The following is a 20,680-nucleotide window of genomic DNA, read 5'->3' on the forward strand; positions in this document are numbered from 1 at the left end:
ATGTAAACAAACAGCTCCCAGTCACAGCACCCACTGTTTCCTCAGCTGAGACAAATAGAGGCCCCGACCACGCCAAGACTCTCAGCTACCAAAACTGTTCTGCTCATTCGTTCCAGAAACACAACCCTGCATTCGTACTTTCTCAGAGTCTGAGTTATGTAACCAAAGTAGAGACTTTCAGAGCTATAATGTGGGAATAAAAAGAAAGAAAAAGGCTGTTTGGTGCCAAATTATACCCTTAAAAAGGATCCTCTTCTTCATGCTGACAACATGCTTAACATGATGCTGATTTAACAGACAAGAAAGACATTGATATGTTTCCTTTTAGCTCAGAAGCTGACATGATTATTTATAACATTTAATGCTTTTCTGTGTGTTTTACTTTCTTTAACATGGTGCAAGTTATAACTTGAACAACTGACCCTGTTCTTTTATCATGGCTGTCCAGTCAGTCCTGAGAAGAATTAAATGAACTGTAAATATTCGTAGATATATATATTTAAAAAATATAGACTAACAAAAATAGTTTGGAGGTTGTTAGGGACACACATACAGTACGCAGTGTGAAAGCAAAGGCAGTCTCGGAGGCATCATATGACCATCTAACCCAGAGTTGTCATTTTCACCATTTCATTTCCTTCGTTCTCTACCAGGTCAGAAAAGTTCTTATGTAAGGAAGTTGCTAATAAACACAATAGCCATCAAAATATGGATGTCACTGAGCATGTGGACATCCACCAAAACAATGAGAACGGGCACAGAGAAGAGTGAATGTCTCTTATCACAATAAGGTGATATCTAGTCTTGTGTGTAAATATCAATATTATACTGTATGTATATATATTCTGCTCCGTTACTCAGTGAGAATCTGTCTTTTTCTGGTTGTGTGTCTCACCGTTAGCGAGGTGAAGGTCAGGCAGATGCCTCCAAAGCCGTTCAGGGAGAGAGCCAAGAAGATGAGCGCTGACAGAACTGCAGAGAAAAACAGAAACACAGAGGTGTTAGAGCCATTATCAAATCTCTCAGAATAAGATTGGAGGACATATTTTTTACTTTGTCCAACAAAAGATTTACATACTTTTTTCAGAGACTACACTCGAAGATGAGGCAAAAAGCTAATTGTTTGGGCAGTTTTGATGCAGTTACCCCACTTATGACATCTGAGAGGTGTGATTATGAATTGATCCACTTTTTATTTACTTTTACGTTTATTTGTCGTTTCTCTATTTTTCATTTTTTTTATTTTGTGTGATTTTGCTTGTTTCTGTTCTGTTTGTACACTTAAATTAAATTAATTGAAATTAATTAAAACATAATTAATAATAAGATGGAAAACAAGCTGTGCGGGGGGGAGGGTGTCAGACTGCTAGATGATCCAGCCGGCTGTTTGTTTGAAGCATATTGAGGGCCTTATAAAGTGGAATTTTCAGTTGGTACAAAAGCTCAACGAACAGGATACAGGAAATAAAATATCACATTTTCAGGTAGCACATGGGCATTTCCTGGTGTGTATTTAATACCAACTCAGCCACTGTGTGTTTTCTAAGTGTGTGGTGTAGAGAGGCCTATTGGCTATCGGCCATTGTTCGGAACCTGATCCCGATATCAGTCGCATCCGAAACTACATGGTTTCCATTGCAGCCAGAGGCAATCGGTGAGATTTAATAGTTACATGAACAGTTGTGAAAGAAGGAGTGTGGAGAATGTGAAGAAATTAATTTGTTGATTGTTTGGATTCTGCCCATTTTTACACCTTTGCACACCTGTCCAATTGCACCTGGCGTAAGTGTTGTTGAAAGGTCTCAAAGTCTACTGGGTAACATGGACCACACTGTCTTGTCCAGTGAAAGGAGCTTTAATACACTATTAAGATGCAATAAAAAAAAACATGATTCAGCTTACAAGGTTCTACTGATAGCTACTGCGTGTATAACACAACTCAACTTTATTTAGCCTATATAGCACCTTTCATACAATCAGCCCAAAGTGCTTCACAGAGACCTTTTTAGAACTGCTTTTAATGTGTGATTAATATTGTGTGTTTTATATCTTTTTTTATGATGTCCTTGTTTTATGATCTTTTTATCTATGTAAAGTGTCTTTGAGTTTTTAGAAAAGCGCTATATAAATAAAATGTATTACTATTATTATTAAAATTATTTCTATTCTATTATCGTATTCTACCGAAATGGCCTGTGTTGAACAACAAAGTATTGTAAAGGTTAATGTTAATATTGTATATGAGAACTATGAGGACTTTAAGAACTTTAAACACGCACTATCTGCAAACATTTTGGACTCTAACCACTGGCACACTTTACACTTACTTTACACTATATATCCTATATACCACTTTATAGACTGCACGTATGTACATATTACATTTATTTATTGTACATACTACATTTATTTATTGACGGACTGCACACACTATGTTCACCCATTCACTCTGTATCTTTTATATCTCTATTATTGTTTTTATCATTTTTGTATACCTCTCCTGTGTTTCACTCTGTTTGCTGATGTTGCTGCTTTGACACCTGAATTTCCCTCCGAGGATTAATAAAGGTTCAACTTATCTTATCTTATATATAATAAGTGTTTTCAGTCCAAAATGGCGGCAAAAACACAGAAAGTTTCATCTCTTTGCCTGCGCTATGACGTCATATATAAGTTCTTTGCGTTTGAGGAAAAAAACGTTCTAATGTGTTGTCATGGTGTCATGGTTGCTTAGCGACAGGGTCATTTCCGCCAAGACGGAAGAGGTTACAGCTACAAGCTAACAAAGCTAGCGAGCTAAACCCTGCCACTAAATGGAATAGTTTAAAGTTAACGCCACCACGACTCAGAGGCTATCTGATGCGGGTCTTGAGAGACGTTATGGCCGTAACGTTAAGTTAGTGTGAAACATCTCTCCGGAGCTACGGACAACTGAAACTCGGGGAAACTCGGAGAAAGTGGAGCAACATCCTCAACCACGCCAGCAACAACACACCTCCACCTGACAAGACAAGGTAGTAGCCTAGTTCCTACAAGCAGTTATCAGAGTCAGCTTTTCAGTGAGTGCACAATAAATGGCAACGTACAAATAATGTAAATAAATAGCCAAATAATGAAATTAATATAACGTTAGCCTGTGAAGAAAAAAGAAATATGCTAATATCTGTACCCCTTATGTCTATGCCTTCTATCATTGGACCTATGGAGGCTTAAATGGCCCCACTTATTACAGTTTTATTTAGTTTTAGTTATGTTAAAGGGCCCTTATTATAAAAAAAAGTGAGATTTTCATGTTTTTTTTATTATAAAGCAGGCTTAAGTCCTTTATAAATGCTGTGAAAGTATCGAAACACTCAATCCACAGGGAAATACACACAGCCCGTATTCAGAAACTCTGCATTTGAAACAAGCCGTCAGGATTTCTGCCCATTTGTGATGTCACAAATATACAATATTTAGAACCTTTACACAATTTGAAATCCAAAAATTCTAAATGTGTCCCAGTTTATTCCTGGTTGCAGTTTATGTGAATGTCATCAGCTGACAGGAAGTACAAATGGACCCAAGCTGTTGCCTAGCAACGCATTCTGTTGCAATTCTGTTACAATTCCGTCAAAATGCGCTAAAACTGAGCTTTTCAGGCTGACAGTATGAGGAAAATAAAGTTTTTTTTTAACATTACAGCATGTAAACATGTTCTAGTAGAAACACAAAATACAAGTATGAACCTGAAAATGAGCATGATATGGGACCTTTAAGTATTCTAAATGTAGCCCTTCTTGTCTTAGCTGTGTGTGTTATATAGGTTAAATTATATAACACAAGTAATGTAAACATTGAGAATGTTGCTCTTCCAGAGGAGCAGCTGGCCTTTTAGCCTCTAAATAAATTATGACCTCAGGTGTGCTTCAAGCTGTCACTCAAAACCTAAACTGAAAGATAACCACAACACATTTACACATTTCTTATGTCACATTTGATGAATTGATATCTGGCACATGTTTTTGTGTATGTGTTTGTACTCACCATTAGGGTCATAGGCAGACACGGCCATCATGGCACAGGACAGAGCGAAACACGAACTGTAACAAAAAAATATTTTAAATTCTTGCATACTGAATCACATACTGAGTCACATTCATACAGTATATAATTAGTGTTTCTAAGAACAATGCATCACATATAGAAACTCCCAGAGGGCCATGATAGAAATACCACAGCGTATTTAACTGCTGGTGATACAGCAGTCTCTGTGTGTCATACAACTGCCACTTTATTCAGTGAAAGTGTGAGTCAAATGAGTTCAGATGCAGTTTAGTTTGGTCAGCAGATCTGGATATACCAGCATAAGTTAAACAATGTTTTCATACATGAATTAGGGGTGTTCGAAAATATCGATTCACATGAGTATCGCACTATTATGTTGTGTGATTCTCCAAAACACTGTTTAAATTAACCTCTTACATATTTTTTTTTTATTTAGTTACTAGCATCATATGAAACCTAGACTATAGACTAAACCTAAGGAATCCATTGATACAAAGCATGTCACACTCGCTTGTCGCAAAGGAGGCTAAATAACGCTCTAAACTTACGCTAAATTTTGGCGAGGCAAAACTGGTATGGCCATTTCAAAAGGGTCCCTTGACCTCTGACCTCAAGATATGTGAATGAAAATGGGTTCTATGGGTACCCACGAGTCTCCCCTTTACAGAAATGTCCATTTTATGATAATCACATGCAGTTTGGGGCAAAAACCATGCAGTTTGTTTGCATACAGTATAAATGTGTTATTTTTGGCTATCATAAACTGGTTTATTTCTGGTGAGTTCTTTATACTATGACAGTTATCCTAAAATTAAATTAAAAAAATCTATCTCCTTGCTTACAGTATCGCAATATATCACAATATATTGAATGATTACCCCTGTATCATGATACGTATCGTATAACCAGATTCTTGCCAATACACAGCCCTTACATGAATAACATTACAAATATGATACACAAAACGTCAGTTAAGCCGTTGGTTATCAGCCAAAGACTGAAACCGTCAGTGGTTTAAGAGCCTGCAGCTGCAGATAAACTCCACATTCTCCATTTTTTATCATCCTATTGTCAAAGCGTCTGGCTACTCAATTACGTAGCTGCTGAAACTGTGAATGAGAAGGAGAAAAGGTGCATTCATGTGAAGATACTCACTCTCCATTCAGTGTACTTGTGTTCACATGTCCACACCCAACGAGAAAGAATTTACTTACTATGCAATGTGCACACGCACTCTACTGCCCCACCTTTATTTATTGATTCACACGCTGAGTAAATCACTTCGGGAATGTGATCCAACTGCTTTTTTTCCTTTTACTATAACCTCAGTAGTGGTTGAGGAATCGACTTTCACTCCAGGTTCTCACAATCACAATGACGAAAATGTTAAGTAGTCAAACCTCCAAATGACAAAGCCAAGTTTTCATAAAGCAAATCTGTATATTAAAAAAGATTTAGGTTTTTAAAATGACACATTAACACCCCGCAGACATGCACATTCCCTTACAAATTGTGGCTATTACCTGCCCATCAGGCGAATTGGGCGTGGCCCAAACCTGTCCATCAGTATACCGAGCGGCAGGGTGGTGGCGCTGAGCAGGAAGGAGCCAATGGTGAAGCCCAGATTCAGCATCTCCTCCTGGTCCACGCAGCTGGGCCACTCCTCCACCTCGCCATTGGAGGAGTTGCCTAAAGACAGGATCACGGAGTCGTTCTCTGTGAGGGTTGAGGTGAAGAGAGGTGAGCGGTGAGAATATGAACAGAGATTAAAACATTTAGCGTTTTGGGTCAAGAGATGATTAAGAGGAGCAGAGACCAGATCTGCTGCATAATTTTTTTTCAGACTTTTCTATAATTTAAAGTAAATTATTGGGGGGAAAAAAGGTCCTCTAAATGCCTCTACAAGTAGAGCTGCAATGAATAATCGATTAGTTGTCAACTATTAAGTTAATTTGAACTATTTTGATAATCTATTAATCGGTTGGAGTAGTTTTGTAAGAAAAAAAGTTAAAATTCTCTTGCGCATTGGATAAAGTTGTCATAAAAACAAAAGCAACCGTAGTAATTATGACACGATCAGAAGCTGAAGTCAGGCTCTATAGACAGCGTTAAAACTCCATATGGGGTGGAGGTTGGGGGCAATGGATGCAAATCACAGGGTTTTTACCCAGGAGACCTGAGTTCGCATCCCGTGTAAAATCAACAATGCATATGGTTTTTGTGTACACAAGCGTTAAAATGTATGTTGAAATATAGTTATTTTAATACAATGTTTTGCCCTAAACTTAACCAAGTGGTTGTGTTGCCTTAACCTAATGAAGTTGTAGTTTTGTTGCCTAAACTTAAAGAATCCTTTTTGTTTGTGTTCAAAACGTAACTTTTCATTCAGTTTTATGTTAGATCGTGTTGCTTTTAAGGTTCGCTGTCACTCTTACAATGTAGTAGGCGTAGCAGGGCTCTACTGGCCCACATCTATGGTGCTTATAGCAGCGGATAACGCCTATTTGATGACCTGATAACAGTGAAATCGGGGGCACCGTTCTAGAGAATATAACCGTCCTCTGTATTGTTTTACAGCTGAGACCCAAAACAGAAGTAATGCGTAATTTTCTGTTGCAGACGTCTGAAATATGTCATCAGTTCAAAATCATATTTATAAGCAATTCTCATAAAATTAGGAGAAGTCATGAGGTATCAAGGTGATAAAACAACATTGTGCATGTTTTATGGAGCTGTTAAAGAGAAACAAAATGTTCAGGTTAAGTGACAAAGATCTGTTGTTTTTACCTGGACACAGGTGGGAGTAGAAGCCTTCCCTTTTCAGCATGATGAGCAGCGAGCCCCAGCCCAGCAGCACCGCCGAACACAGCAGGTTTTCAATCACCGCCGTCACCGCCATCCACCAGCGCCTCCTGTAGGCCCGGAGGAGAGTGGGCGCCATTGCTGCTGCTCTGTGATGGAGGAGAGGCGAGAAGGGAGGTGAGATTTCATTTATCTTCAAACTTTTGAGATGTAAGGCCATGTTAGTGGGTAACTGTGTCATACCACAGCCTGATGAAACTCTACTAAATATATATAAACAGCACAAAACTCAACATGAGAATGAATGCAAATTAGGGCTGCAACTTAGTATTTGTTATAAAAATGTTCATCACAAGTTCCCAGAGCTCAAGATGATGCCTTCAAATGTCTTGTTTTGTCTGATCATCAGTCAAAAATAAAAATATATTTAATTTACTATCATAGAAGAGTAAGAAAACAAGCAAATATTCACATTTTTAGAAGCTGAAAACCAAAATTTGTGTTGCTTAATGTTCTGGCCATTGACCAATCGTTGCAGCTCCAATACAAACCGCACAAAACACAGACAATGATGCAATAAAATAACCATAAAACTCAATGACAACCATTAGATCATTCATGACTACCAATTGAAAGCTGCTCCAACTTGAGTTTGAAAGGAGTTTTGTGTGTAATAAGTTGCACATATTGATCCCCAATATGATTTACAAAATATTCTTTCTCCATATTGACTTCCAGAAAATAAAAAATCTGTAATATTTCCTTGTTTACTTCACTGTTGAGACATGAAGGAGCTCCTTGAGACATTTTTCTCCCAGTTTGCCTAATGAGTGCCCATGTGACCAGTCATTGTTTTGTAAATCCAGTTCACCTTGGATGGAATTGTCCTCTGAAATCCTCCCACTGTGCTGTCAACAGAGCAGCTATTTCACCCCTGATTCTGACCGGAGGAAACAATGCTGAGCGCTCGCTGTGTCTGCTTTTGTTCTGTAAACAGGGTTAGCATTTTAAAAGGGCGACATTTCAATCTGAAAGTTGGACTCGGGGAGTCTTTCAACAGCATGTTATTATCTCACCGGGGTCAAAAGTGAGTGGTGATGCAGCTTTTATGTAAACACAAACAGAATACTGAAACTTGTGACGTGACTGACCAAATAAAGTTAGGTTAGTCACTACGACCTGGGAAGTAAACAGACACAGGACAGGTCATCGGTCACTGTACCCTGTGACATGAGTGACCAACACACAGAATATACAGTCATGACCGCCCTGACAGGATCACACATCTGGAAAACATCTAAGCAAGAAATACAGATCCAAATATAACCAGCTATTCAATTTGGCGGAGAACCAGAGGAGAAGTGGAAAGGATCAGAGGGAGGAAAAGTCTCAGCTACTTGATTTGAAGAGAGACGGACGGCGAAGTGGGGAATGGCGGGGGGCTGCAAGTCAAGGCCTAAAACAGGAAACACTTTCAACAGTTCCTAATGAGGGCATCTCTTCGGGCATTTGTGTTTGTATGGGAGAAGACGAGAGGATCTAATAGGACAGATTTGTCTCTGCGTGTGTCCATGAGTCTGCGTATGTGCTCGTGAGGCGTGCATGTAATGCGATTATCCATAGCTCACTGAACTGCCTTTGTGCTGAAAAGAGAGTTTGAAAAGGGGGGATTTCTATGAAACTGACACCCCGTGCTTAAAACCCCTTCAGCACACACAAGACTCCCCAACTCTCAACGAGGCGACAGAGCGAGACGGCGCTCATTCACTCAGACCTAAGTATATAATCCACAAATTAACCTGTTAATTAAACCACAAGAGCACATAGACAGTAAAGAGGCTAACTTGTTGCCTTTGTGTGTCTAAAATCAGGCCGATAAGGACAACTAACGGCTGCCGTCATTATGGATTAAACTACTCGATAAATTATTTGGCCTATAAAAAATTAGAAAGCCGTGAAAAATGGCCATCGCAACATCCTAGAGCCCAATGTGTCTTCATTAAACCATCCAAAACTCCAAAATATTCAATTTATAGTAATGTAAGACCAAGAAAAGCAACCAATTCTCACATTAGAGAAGCTGGAATTGTCCAACTGTTGCTGTTTTTGCTTGAAAAATGACTTACACTGTGAATCAGCTATTGAAATAGTTGCAGATTAATTTTTCTTTTGATCAACGAATCGATTCATTGACTAATCTTTGCAGCACTAATGGAAATGAATCTCAATATCAATATGATTCTGACAGTTGAGGTCATGGCTTCCCAACATCTGAACGATAAGGGCATAATCTCCCCTTCAGGTACTGGATCATATCATCATGTACCATAGAAGCTTAATAAATTACATTTTTGCAGAAAGTACCTTTATCATGACACCATCAGTTAACCTATGAGTACTCCCCTTCTCATATCTAAAATCATATATCACGTTCTGCGTTTCCTTAATGAGTCACAGAATATCAGTGAATTGTTGATGTCAAAAACAACCTTTACTTCTGGCCTCCCGGTTTGGAGAAGGTGTCGTAGGCGTGTTTTCCACTAACTCCTACTGACAAGTTACACATTTTAAAATTTCGACCTATTTTTCTATCAGCGAAAAAGGCTAAAGATAACAAGCCAAAGAAGATGAATCAGTTAGGGCAACCGCTGCTAATGATAGCATAGGAATCCCCAACCTACTGGCTGAAAAAAGCAAAGATTCTGCCATGAGATGCAAAAAGTACTCTGATTGAATATCTTTAATCTTAACTGTGCAGTCCTTCACTTTAATTTATCATCAACTGTTTCTAGTAACACCATAACTTTAAAGGCAGGGGGTCAGAATAGCAGAGTGGGCCCAAAAGCACAACATCTGCATTTTAATTACACTACTATGCAGTGTAGTACCAGCTTTGTGTCACTTTGAGCACCATTAATCCCTCTGTCTGACCAGCACACTAAAAGATACACACTTGGGTCTTTGTTTAACATTTTAGAGAAATGTTAAGTGCAGAACTATAACATGAAGTTAAGCATTAGGGATGCACCGATCCGGCTTTTTCAGTCTCACTGTGTGGGAGTGACTGGGGTCATTGTTTTATGTTTAAGAAAACATCAGGCTGGACTGAAAGAGGACATATTGTTCTCATATTAGAGAAACTCCCTTTGGCGTGGACTTTGGGCTTTGTAACTTTGCAGACCTTTTACATGCACAAAAACTATAAAACACTAAAGGAAATGGAAAAAGCACATCGCTTTAAACATTGCTTTCCTAACTTTGAAAAACATAATATAACAAATACATATATAGATATAAATGTAAGAGTTATTTATTCATAAAATAATAGATTGTGCACTAGCAACTTGGTAAAAAAACTTCAAAATTAACAGGAATTACAATTCAAGTTAATGCAGCCTGGTCAAATCGGTTGGTTGTGTTATATTTTGCAGTGTGGCTTTGCAGATACTGCAAGTAGCCGTAGAACTGGTTGGCGCAGCAAGCGTGTAATACCTCCAAACAGCTGACATGTCTGTAGTTAGCTCCCTCAGTAATGCAGTCTAAAGACATACTGCTAATGCATGACATAGGCAAGTATGCGCACATGTAATCAAACGTAAACATAGAATTGAATTGAATAGATCAGCCCCATTGTCACCGATAGCCGATCCAGCTATTTGAGTCAGTATCGGCCCGATATAAGTATCAGATCAGTGCATCCCTAATTATTACCAGCCGCGACAGCGACGTTGGTATTGTTTTTAACTTGTGAGTCTGTGTGTGTGTCATCATGTCAAAATGTGGTCATGGAGACCCCTACTGTAGCGGGAACTATCACAGAAGAGGTTTTGAGTACTTTACCCGGTGTTTATATGTCTGTCTGTGGACAGATTTTTTCACCGTGATAGCTTCCGTGTAAGATTCAGTCACGAAAGTTTACAGGTATGTAATTGAGATCAAACTGAAGGCTGAGTTTGAAGATGGGTGTGGTCCGAGTAAGGGCGCCAGAAGTAGGGGGTGTTTTAGCTAGTGTGATCATCGCAAGATGGTCTCTAGTTTGTTTATGTGTTGCAGTAATCTGGTAGAACGGACAGACAGACGAGTCTTTCAAACTTGAGCTGACACAGTCTGTTAAAGGCCTAAGTATAGAGACTGCTGTGACATGGACTGGATTTAAAATGCTGTGGCTGCAATAAATACACATCACATACGCAATCAAAGCTCGGGTGACAATGTTGCACAGAGCCATGGCGACTTGGTGTCGTGAAGAAAGGTCTGCAGGAAAGGTGTCAGGTCTGCAGGAAAGGTATCAGGTCTATAGTAAAGGTATCAGGTCTGTAGGAAAGGTATCAGGTCTATAGTAAAGGTATCAGGTCTGTAGGAAAGGTATCAGGTCTGCAGGAACGGTATCAGGTCTGTAGGAAATGCATCAGGTCTGTAGGAAAGGCATCAGGTATGTAGGAAAGGTATCAGGTCTGTAGGAAAGGCATCGGGTCTGTAGTAAAGGTATCTGGTCTGTAGGAAGGTGTCGGGTCTGTAGTAAAGGCATCGGGTCTGTAGTAAAGGTATAAGGTCTGTAGTAAAGGTATCGGGTCTGTAGTAAAGGTATCAGTTGCTCCTTGGTGTGTATTTGAGTTCAGGTTATAAAGCCACGTGTTGGACTGATGCAAGACACACAAGTCATGCCAGTTCAAGACAACCATCTAAACTGCTGGCATCAGGTATGTAGGAAAGGTATCAGGTCTGTAGGAAAGGTAACGGGTCTGTAGGAAAGGTATCGGGTCTGTAGTAAAGGTATCTGGTCTGTAGGAAGGTGTCGGGTCTGTAGTAAAGGCATCGGGTCTGTAGTAAAGGTATCAGGTCTGTAGGAAAGGTATCGGGTCTGTAGCAAAGGTATCTGGTCTGTAGGAAGGTGTCGGGTCTGTAGTAAAGGTATCGGGTCTGTAGTAAAGGTATCAGGTCTGTAGTAAAGGTATCAGGTCTGTAGGAAAGGTATCAGGTCTGTAGTAAAGGTATCAGGTCTGTAGTAAAGGTATCGGGTCTGTAGGAAAGGTATCAGGTCTGTAGGAAAGGTATCAGGTCTGTTGTAAAGGTATCAGGTCTGTAGTAAAGGTATCAGGTCTGTAGGAAAGGTATCAGGTCTGTAGCAAAGGTATCTGGTCTGTAGGAAGGTGTCGGGTCTGTAGTAAAGGTATCGGGTCTGTAGTAAAGGTATCAGGTCTGTAGTAAAGGTATCAGGTCTGTAGGAAAGGTATCAGGTCTGTAGTAAAGGTATCAGGTCTGTAGTAAAGGTATCGGGTCTGTAGGAAAGGTATCAGGTCTGTAGGAAAGGTATCAGGTCTGTTGTAAAGGTATCAGGTCTGTAGTAAAGGTATCAGGTCTGTAGGAAAGGTATCAGGTCTGTTGTAAAGGTATCAGGTCTGTAGTAAAGATATCAGGTCTGTAGGAAAGGTATCGGGTCTGTAGCAAAGGTATCTGGTCTGTAGGAAGGTGTCGGGTCTGTAGTAAAGGTATCGGGTCTGTAGTAAAGGTATCAGGTCTGTAGTAAAGGTATCAGGTCTGTAGGAAAGGTATCAGGTCTGTAGTAAAGGTATCAGGTCTGTAGTAAAGGTATCGGGTCTGTAGGAAAGGTATCAGGTCTGTAGGAAAGGTATCAGGTCTGTTGTAAAGGTATCAGGTCTGTAGTAAAGGTATCAGGTCTGTAGGAAAGGTATCAGGTCTGTTGTAAAGGTATCAGGTCTGTAGTAAAGATATCAGGTCTGTAGGAAAGGTATCGGGTCTGTAGCAAAGGTATCTGGTCTGTAGGAAGGTGTCGGGTCTGTAGTAAAGGTATCAGGTCTGTAGTAAAGGTATCAGGTCTGTAGGAAAGGTATCAGGTCTGTAGGAAAGGTATCAGGTCTGTTGTAAAGGTATCAGGTCTGTAGTAAAGATATCAGGTCTGTAGGAAAGGTATCGGGTCTGTAGCAAAGGTATCTGGTCTGTAGGAAGGTGTCGGGTCTGTAGTAAAGGTATCGGGTCTGTAGTAAAGGTATCAGGTCTGTAGTAAAGGTATCAGGTCTGTAGGAAAGGTATCAGGTCTGTAGGAAAGGTATCAGGTCTGTTGTAAAGGTATCAGGTCTGTAGGAAAGGTATCAGGTCTGTTGTAAAGGTATCAGGTCTGTAGTAAAGATATCAGGTCTGTAGTAAAGGTATCAGTTGCTCCTTGGTGTGTATTTGAGCTCAGGTTATAAAGCCACGTGTTGGACTGATGCAAGACACACAAGTCATGCCAGTTCAAGACAACCATCTAAACTGCTGCCGCCGCCTCTATTTTTGGTTGCTACACATTCTTCCTCTCTGTTTCCCGCCTGTTTTGTGCCGCTTGTTAAAGCAGCAGTTACTTGGAAACTGCACGTTGTCATTAAGGACTAAGGCGTGTAGTGCCCTGGTGCTGTGAGGCGGGAACGACAACACAACAAAGACTTGCCAACAAGCTGAAACACAGAAAGACAAAGACTATTAACGGTTGGCAGGCAGTTGTGAGTTCTTGTCATACATCACACTGTGATGCGTTTATGTGTGTGTGTGTGGAAAAGCAGGTGAAGTGAGCACTGAGCTGAACACCATATAAGGAAGCTGCTTCCTGAAATACCTGACCACCAGCAGCTGATGCAATGTTGCCATGACTAACTCCTCTATGGCTGATGGAGTTTTGGTATTTATGGTGGTGGGTCGGGTGGTTATAGGCTATTCATAGATTATATTTTGGATTATTATGACACAAAATACTTTTTTTCTGCTGCTTCTGTATTAAAATGTGAGTTGGCCATGATATAGCCTATAGTCTGTTATCACGTGTCCTGCTTTCTTTCTTTCAAGTCTTTCTGTTGATGCTCCCATCCAGTCCTGCTCTTTTTTCCCCGCGGGGATGTTTGTGACCTCGACCGGCCGTGTTTATCAACCTCTGCCGGACATAAAGGACCGCAGGGCAAACTCTTTATCCTCACAAGTTTCCAAGAAAATAAACCTTGCGCCCTGGGAGCCTCTGTTCCTCGAGGCTGCCCGGCCGGCGAGCAGCTGTCTCTCCGCGGGCATGACCTCAGCCCGGGCTCCGGAGTCCGGTTACCAGGATGACAGGGCGGCCGCTGAAGAAAACCCGGCCCTGCTCAAGTCTGCTGTTGCGTTCATGTGCTCCTCCGAAACGTCAGAATTGTGAGATCGACGCACAAGAAAGACGCACAGTGGTGGTGATGGATACCACCTTGTTTCCCATGATACCACATCGACCTACAGATTATAATAATGAGCTTTTAATTAAAGGGACTATTTGTAACTTTCAGAAATGCTTGTTAACAGCGACACATGTGGCCGTTAAGTCGACGAAAGTCAGCGTCGGGTTCACGCTTGCTCGCTCTAAATAGACATGAACGAGCATCGCTCAAAAACAGTGAGGAGACACACGTCAGCTAAAACCACAATATCACTCTATATTTCAGCTGCTTGGCAGAAATGTTAGCTGACCAGACGAAGGTCTCTCCATGAATCAATGCTGATTCTAGTGTTGGCTTTTCCTGCTTCAGCCTCCCGACTGCGGTCGGAGGGAGACACCGGCACCCGGTCGGAGACGATAACGTTTCTCGCTGCGGAGCTCCGTCACTTCACGAGACACGGAAAACCTCTGTTGGTCTGGAGGAGCTGCAGCAGTTATTTCTGCACAAACGTCCACTGTACATTCACTAAATATTCTCAGAGCTACTAACTATTCTGCAGTGTGTAGTGTGCGCGCATGAACGTGAGGTGGAGCGAGAACGCGCGCGTTGTGTGAGTGAAGGCAAGCAGAGGAGCAGTCTGAACAGCATAGCCACACGCGAGCGCACATGGGACATCGACCCGGTAGATTTATACCTGTAAAAAGTTACAAACAGTCCCTTTAAATCGTTTTACAAGCAAAAAAAATGCCAGTTCCAGCTTCTGAAATGTGAGGGTTTGCTGCTTTTCTGTGTTTTATATCACTGTAAATTGAATATCTTTGGGTTTTGGACTGATGGTCAGAAAAAAATCCAAGAAACAGATATTTGCATCTGTCTGTGGATGAGTAAACAAACGTCCATCAACACACTATATATTTGCAGTGGTGAAGAGTAACTAAGTACTGTACTTAAGTGCAGTTTCGAGGTACTTTACTTGAGTTTTTCCCATTTCATGCTACTTTATAGCCTACACTTCCATGAGGAATATTGTGTTTTTTAACTCCACTACATGTATTTGACAACTGTAGTTACTCTGCAGATTCAAAATAATAGGCTAATACAAAATATAATCAAAAATACAATTTTAATTAGGATGTGTTTATTACGCATTATCATTATTATTATTATTATATTATTAGTGCTGTAATTACAATGAGCACCACCTTTACCAGCTGCAACATTAAAGTAATATACATATTAATGCGTCAATAATTATAATCCAATAATATGATATACATTATTCTGAAATGGGCCATTCTGCATGATGAGTACTTTTACTTTTGGTACTTTAAGTATATTCTAATGCTAATACTTTTGTACTCAGTAAGAGTTAGACTGCAGGACTTTTACTTGTAACAGAGTATTTCTACAGTGTGGTATTGCTACTTTTAATCAAATAAAAGATCTAAATACTTCTTCCACCACTGCCTATTTGTTTAATAATTATATGAAATGTTTAGGTCCTCATGTGTTTTGTGTTGTTATTTGTATTTTGCATGATGAATACTTTTACTTTTGGTATTTTAAAGAATTTAAAGACCTTGAGCTCTGAGGAACTGTGAAATTTTTCATTATTTTCTAAACACACATAGTTGCAGCCCAAATTTGTACGATTTTTTTTATTGTAACAAAACACAACGTCCTTTGTTACAGACTTCTTTACTCTAAAGTTATTTTTTAATATATTTTAAATCCAATTAATCCAATTAATTTAAAGAATTTAAAAACCTTGAGCTCTGAGGAAATGTGATTTTTTTCATTATTTTCTAAACACACTTAAATGCAGCCCAAATTTGTAAGATTTTATTGTAACAAAACACAACCTTTGTGACAGACTTCTTTACTCTAAAGTTATTTTTTTATTTATTTTAAATCCAATTAAAAACGTGTTCGTATAAAATCTGACTTTATGGGGTGACCATGAAGGCAACAGAAGGCTTTTATACTAACCATCACGTCTGTGACCGCTGCTTCTGGTAATAACATCTCATTTAGAGTAATAACATTTGAATTAGAGTGTAACAACACGATCTAATTAGCCATATGTGCGTATTAGAGGCTAGAGAGAGTTTACCACTCAAAGAAACACAGAAACCACTTTAACATCATGTGAACTCACTTGAATAGTCACTTCCGAAACAGCGCGCTCCTTTCCGCTTCTATTTCTCACCCTTAATGTGGTTTCTACTCTCACGTTCCCCCTCTCTGTGTGAAACTTGCGACCTTTTTCCCCCACTACGCATCTACACATGTTTAATACAGTGACTCACATAGTGACTATGTGCTGAGTCTTTTGTGTCTCCGTTTCATGCCACGTGTGAGTTATATGCAGCCGGTTCGTCCTGCTGTCGCCTTCAGGTCGCCACTCCACACGTTAAGAGCTTTATACTACACTTATTAACCAGTAGCAACATAGAGTGAACATTCAAGGGAAAACTCATTCACTTACTTCAGTTGTGCGTCTTCTCAGAGAGGAAAAATAATGTTTTTGTTGCTCACTGAGTGAAAAAATGAAGGATTAAAAATGAGCTGATTGTTGTAGTTAGTAGTCAGTGAATTAAACCTTCTCCTCTCTCTCTACTGCTGCTTCCTTTCTTTCTTTTCCTGCTAGTCCTTGTGAGACTCCACACTTCTTTTCTTTCTCTGGTTTCATCACAGACTCCCCCTCTTCTACTAATTTGACTTCTAATTCCCTCCCTCTTTTGAATGGGTGGAGAGAAGTCATTCACTACTTCACAGGGCATAATGTCTTCACTCCACTCCACTCAGCTCTATATGCTCTCCTCATGGAGTCTGCAGCTAAAACACGCTTCAAATGCAAAACACATGAGGACCTAAACATTTCATATCATTGTTAAACAAATAGGCAGTGGTGGAAGAAGTATTCAGATCTTTTATTTGAGTAAAAGTAGCAATACCACACTGTAGAAATACTCGGTTACAAGTAAAAGTCCTGCAGTCAAACTCTTACTGAGTACAAAAGTATTAGCATTAGAATATACTTAAAGTACTAAAAGTAAAAGTACTCATCATGCAGAATGGCCCATTTCAGAATAATGTATATCATATTATTGGATTATAATTATTGACGCATTAATTTGTATATTACTTTAATGTTGCAGCTGGTAAAGGTGGAGCTCATTGTAATTACAGCACTAATAATAATATAATAATAATAATGATAATGCGTAATAAACACATAATCGATGTTCCAGAGGTTGTAGCGGGTTCAGGTAAGCTTGTGTCATACTAGCTCGTCGTCAAGGAGACTTAATAACGCTCTGAACTTGCGCTAAATTTTGGCGAGGAAAAACTGGCATGGTCGTTTTCAAAGGGGTCCCTTGACCTCTGACCTCAAGATATGTGAATGAAAATGGGTTCTATGGGTACCCACGAGTCTCCCCTTTACAGACATGCCCACTTTATGATAATCACATGCAGTTTGGGGCAAGTCAAGTCAGCACACTGACACACTGACAGCTGTTGTTGCCTGTTGGGCTGCAGTTTGCCATGTTATGATTTGAGCATATTGTTTATGCTTAATGCAGTTCCTGTATTATATAAATTTGCATAAAGGAAGCATATTTGCCCACTCATGTTGATAAGAGTATTAAATACTGAACAAATCTCACTTTAAGGTACATTTTGAACAGATGAAAAATGTGATTTAATTTGCGATTAATCACAATTAAAGGGACTGTTTGTAAGAATCATAAATGCTTGTTGCGACACCTGTGGCTGATAAGTCAACGAAAGTCAGCGTCGGGCTCGCGCTTGTGCTCGCTCTACATAGACAAAAAAGTGAGGTGACACACGTCAGCTAAAACCACAATATCACTATATTTCACCTGCTTGGCAGTAATGTTAGCTGACCAGACGAAGGTCTCTCCATGAATCACTGCTGATCCTAGTGCTTTTCCTGCCTCAGCCTCATGACCGCGGCCGGAGGGAGACCAAAGCTACGGTCTCCCCCGCGTCCTCCGACCGCGGCCAACACTGTTTTGCAAGACGGGCTTCACTAGATATAACTTTGCGGTTTTGGTGCTTCCGTGCTGTTTGTGTTGGAGTCTGAGTCTGAACAGCGTAGCCACACGCGAGCGCGCATGGGACACCGACCCGGATTGATTTATACGTGTAAGAAGTTACAAACAGTCCCTTTAATTAGCTGAAAGACACTAAAATATCTGTAACGGCACTCATGACATAATTCTCTGTAGGTTCAAAGAGAGACCCCTTTCACGTGATTATTTGATCCACTGTTAATATAAAAATATGAATTTGACTAACTGTGAAGTTTAAAGGTTCTCTATAGACCATTTCAACATTTGTCAACTTGATCATTCTTAATGTACTGGTACTACTCTTTGACTATGGACAATCATGCAATTAATCGCGATTAAATATTTTAATCGATTGACAGCCCTAGTTTTTAAACTTTATTTGCGGGATAGTTTGTGAATTTGCCCCACAGATCAATAAAGTCTTATCTTATTCATAATAATACATCATAATTTATTTGTTGATTGTATTTTTTTACTATTATTCTGAATCTGCAAAAAAGTAACTACAGTTGTCAAATAAATGTAGTGGAGTAAAAACACAATATTTGCCTCTGAATTGTAGTGGAAGTATAAAGTAGCATGAAATGGAAATACTCAAGTAAAGTACAAGTACCCCAAAATTGCACTTAGGTACAGTACTTAGTTACTTTCTACCACTGCAAATAGTACCGTTAATGCTGTGTGTATGTTGATAGACGTTTGTCCACAGACAGATGCAAATGTCTGTTTGTGTAAAACATGTTCAACGCTAAGCACAAAACAAAACACACTTCAGGCTACCAAAACAAACTGGTTCATTCTACAGAAAGACTACAGATGTTTTAATGTGACGGTAATGGTGTCAGTGTTTCTCTCTGTTTACGCCAGTGTTTTTTTTCAAAGCAATGAAAGTAATGAACACGCTGTTGTACAGTACTCTGCTCATAGAGAAGCAAAAAAATCAGCATAGAGCTCATGTTATACATGAATGTGTCTCTAATAGTATAGGCATTTGATATCTTCAGACAGTAGTAAAACATAGATCAGACATGGCAACAATGATTTTTTTTTCTCCTGTAATCTTATCATGACTCTTGATTCTAAATCAAATGTACGTATATTGTTATTGTGGCCTTCAGCAGGCAGCTTTCAGCAGAAATACTCGACTCAAAACTTCAAGTTAAAACTAGTTTCTGTTTACATTCACTGTTACACACCAAAGCAAACAGTTTTTTATCCTTGAGGGCTGACAAACTCATTAATTTCCTTCTGTCGTCAAACATTTGCAAAGTAGATTTTGTTGGACAACACCAATCAACATCCATATTTACTTGCTGGCAGTATTCCTTTTTGTTGGGGCATTGCTGCATTTCTTGGCTCCTCACTGACACCTGGTGTTCAGAGGACGTTTGCAACATACGCAGTGAGCCTTTCGCTCAATCAGTTTAAGTCTCTTTCAAAAACTTACTTCAACAAATGTGCTTTTAAGTGAGTATTTTATCTTTTTACTTCCTTAAAGGTGCAGTGTGTAGTATGTGAAAAGGTGAAGTTGCAGATTGCACCCAACTGAAACTTCTCCCGTGTGCCAAGCATGTAGGAAAACTACGGTGACCAACGTGTTTTCTGTTGGCTCCAAAACATCTTTAGCTCCATAGAGATCTATTCAACAAGTGCAAAAATGGGAAAACAAGAATGGCCCTTTCTGGAGTCAGTGTTTGGTTTGTCTGTTCTGGGCTACTGTAGAAACATGGCGGCCAGCTCCGTGAAGAGGATTTGCTCCATATGTAGATATAAACGGCTCATTCTAAGTGAACGAAAACACGTTTCTTATTATCAGCTGATTTATACACTAAAGAAAACATGTTTTTATTAATATTATATTAATTTCTGCCAACAGATCCCCCTAAATTGTTACACACTGTTCCTTTAACTTATTTTATTTTAGCCTCAGATGCTTGACTTTGTTAAGTGGTCATTTTTTGTATTATATGTTTTTTTACCTGGCTGTTTCTATCTAGTTTTTTGTAAATCCCTTTGTGGACAACCTCCAGGTCTGAAAAATTAAGCCATTGTGGAAGTGCCTTAAACTTGCATTCTTGCTAATAGCCAGCAGGGGGCGACTCCTCTGGTTGCAAAAAGAAGTCTGATTGTATAGAAGTCTATGAGAAAATGTCCCTACTTCTCACTTGATTTATTACCTCAGTAAACATTGTAAACATGAGTTTATTGTCTCAATCGCTAGTGTGGTGGCAGTTTCTGTTAAAACAAGACACAAGCCAAGGTCACAACTTGTCTTTCAAGTAAATTTAATAAGAAAAGCATCTGCAGATGGACTCACTTGCCACAGCCCCCTGAGTGGGCTGTGGCAAGTGAGCCCCGAACACAAAAATAGTCAGGCCTTTATACATAGTAGTACAAAACACACAGATAAGTGCAGAGCCTTGAAAACATAGTAAAGTGAATCATTATCCTTAAGTCAGCACAAAAAAGACAACAGAGCATCACAAGACAAGTATTTCAGCCATCCTTTGTTTACAGAGGTTATCTATCAGAAGACAAAACTGTCGGGTCACTGTTTTAATG

General features: G+C 39.6%; 1 protein-coding gene across 3 annotated transcripts in view; it reads right to left on the minus strand.

Moving 5' to 3' along the window:
• The window catches only part of slc43a1a (solute carrier family 43 member 1a), a 29,134-nt gene extending 12,438 nt beyond the window's left edge, over window positions 1-16,696 (minus strand). For 2 of the 3 annotated variants that reach the window (XM_037780791.1, XM_037780790.1), the window contains exons 1-4: window positions 6,835-6,988; window positions 5,571-5,763; window positions 4,027-4,082; window positions 896-972 (exon numbers count right to left, since the gene is read on the minus strand). In XM_037780791.1, the coding sequence (XP_037636719.1) occupies window positions 896-972; window positions 4,027-4,082; window positions 5,571-5,763; window positions 6,835-6,988 (480 nt within the window). Of the gene's footprint in view, window positions 1-895; window positions 973-4,026; window positions 4,083-5,570; window positions 5,764-6,834; window positions 6,999-16,506 lie in introns of those variants that run through there. The other variant, XM_037780789.1, reaches the window with a different exon arrangement.
• Window positions 16,697-20,680: the final 3,984 nt, after the last annotated feature.

The sequence above is a fragment of the Sebastes umbrosus genome, chromosome 9 (genome assembly GCF_015220745.1).
Source record: "Sebastes umbrosus isolate fSebUmb1 chromosome 9, fSebUmb1.pri, whole genome shotgun sequence".
Classification (NCBI taxonomy): domain Eukaryota; kingdom Metazoa; phylum Chordata; class Actinopteri; order Perciformes; family Sebastidae; genus Sebastes; species Sebastes umbrosus.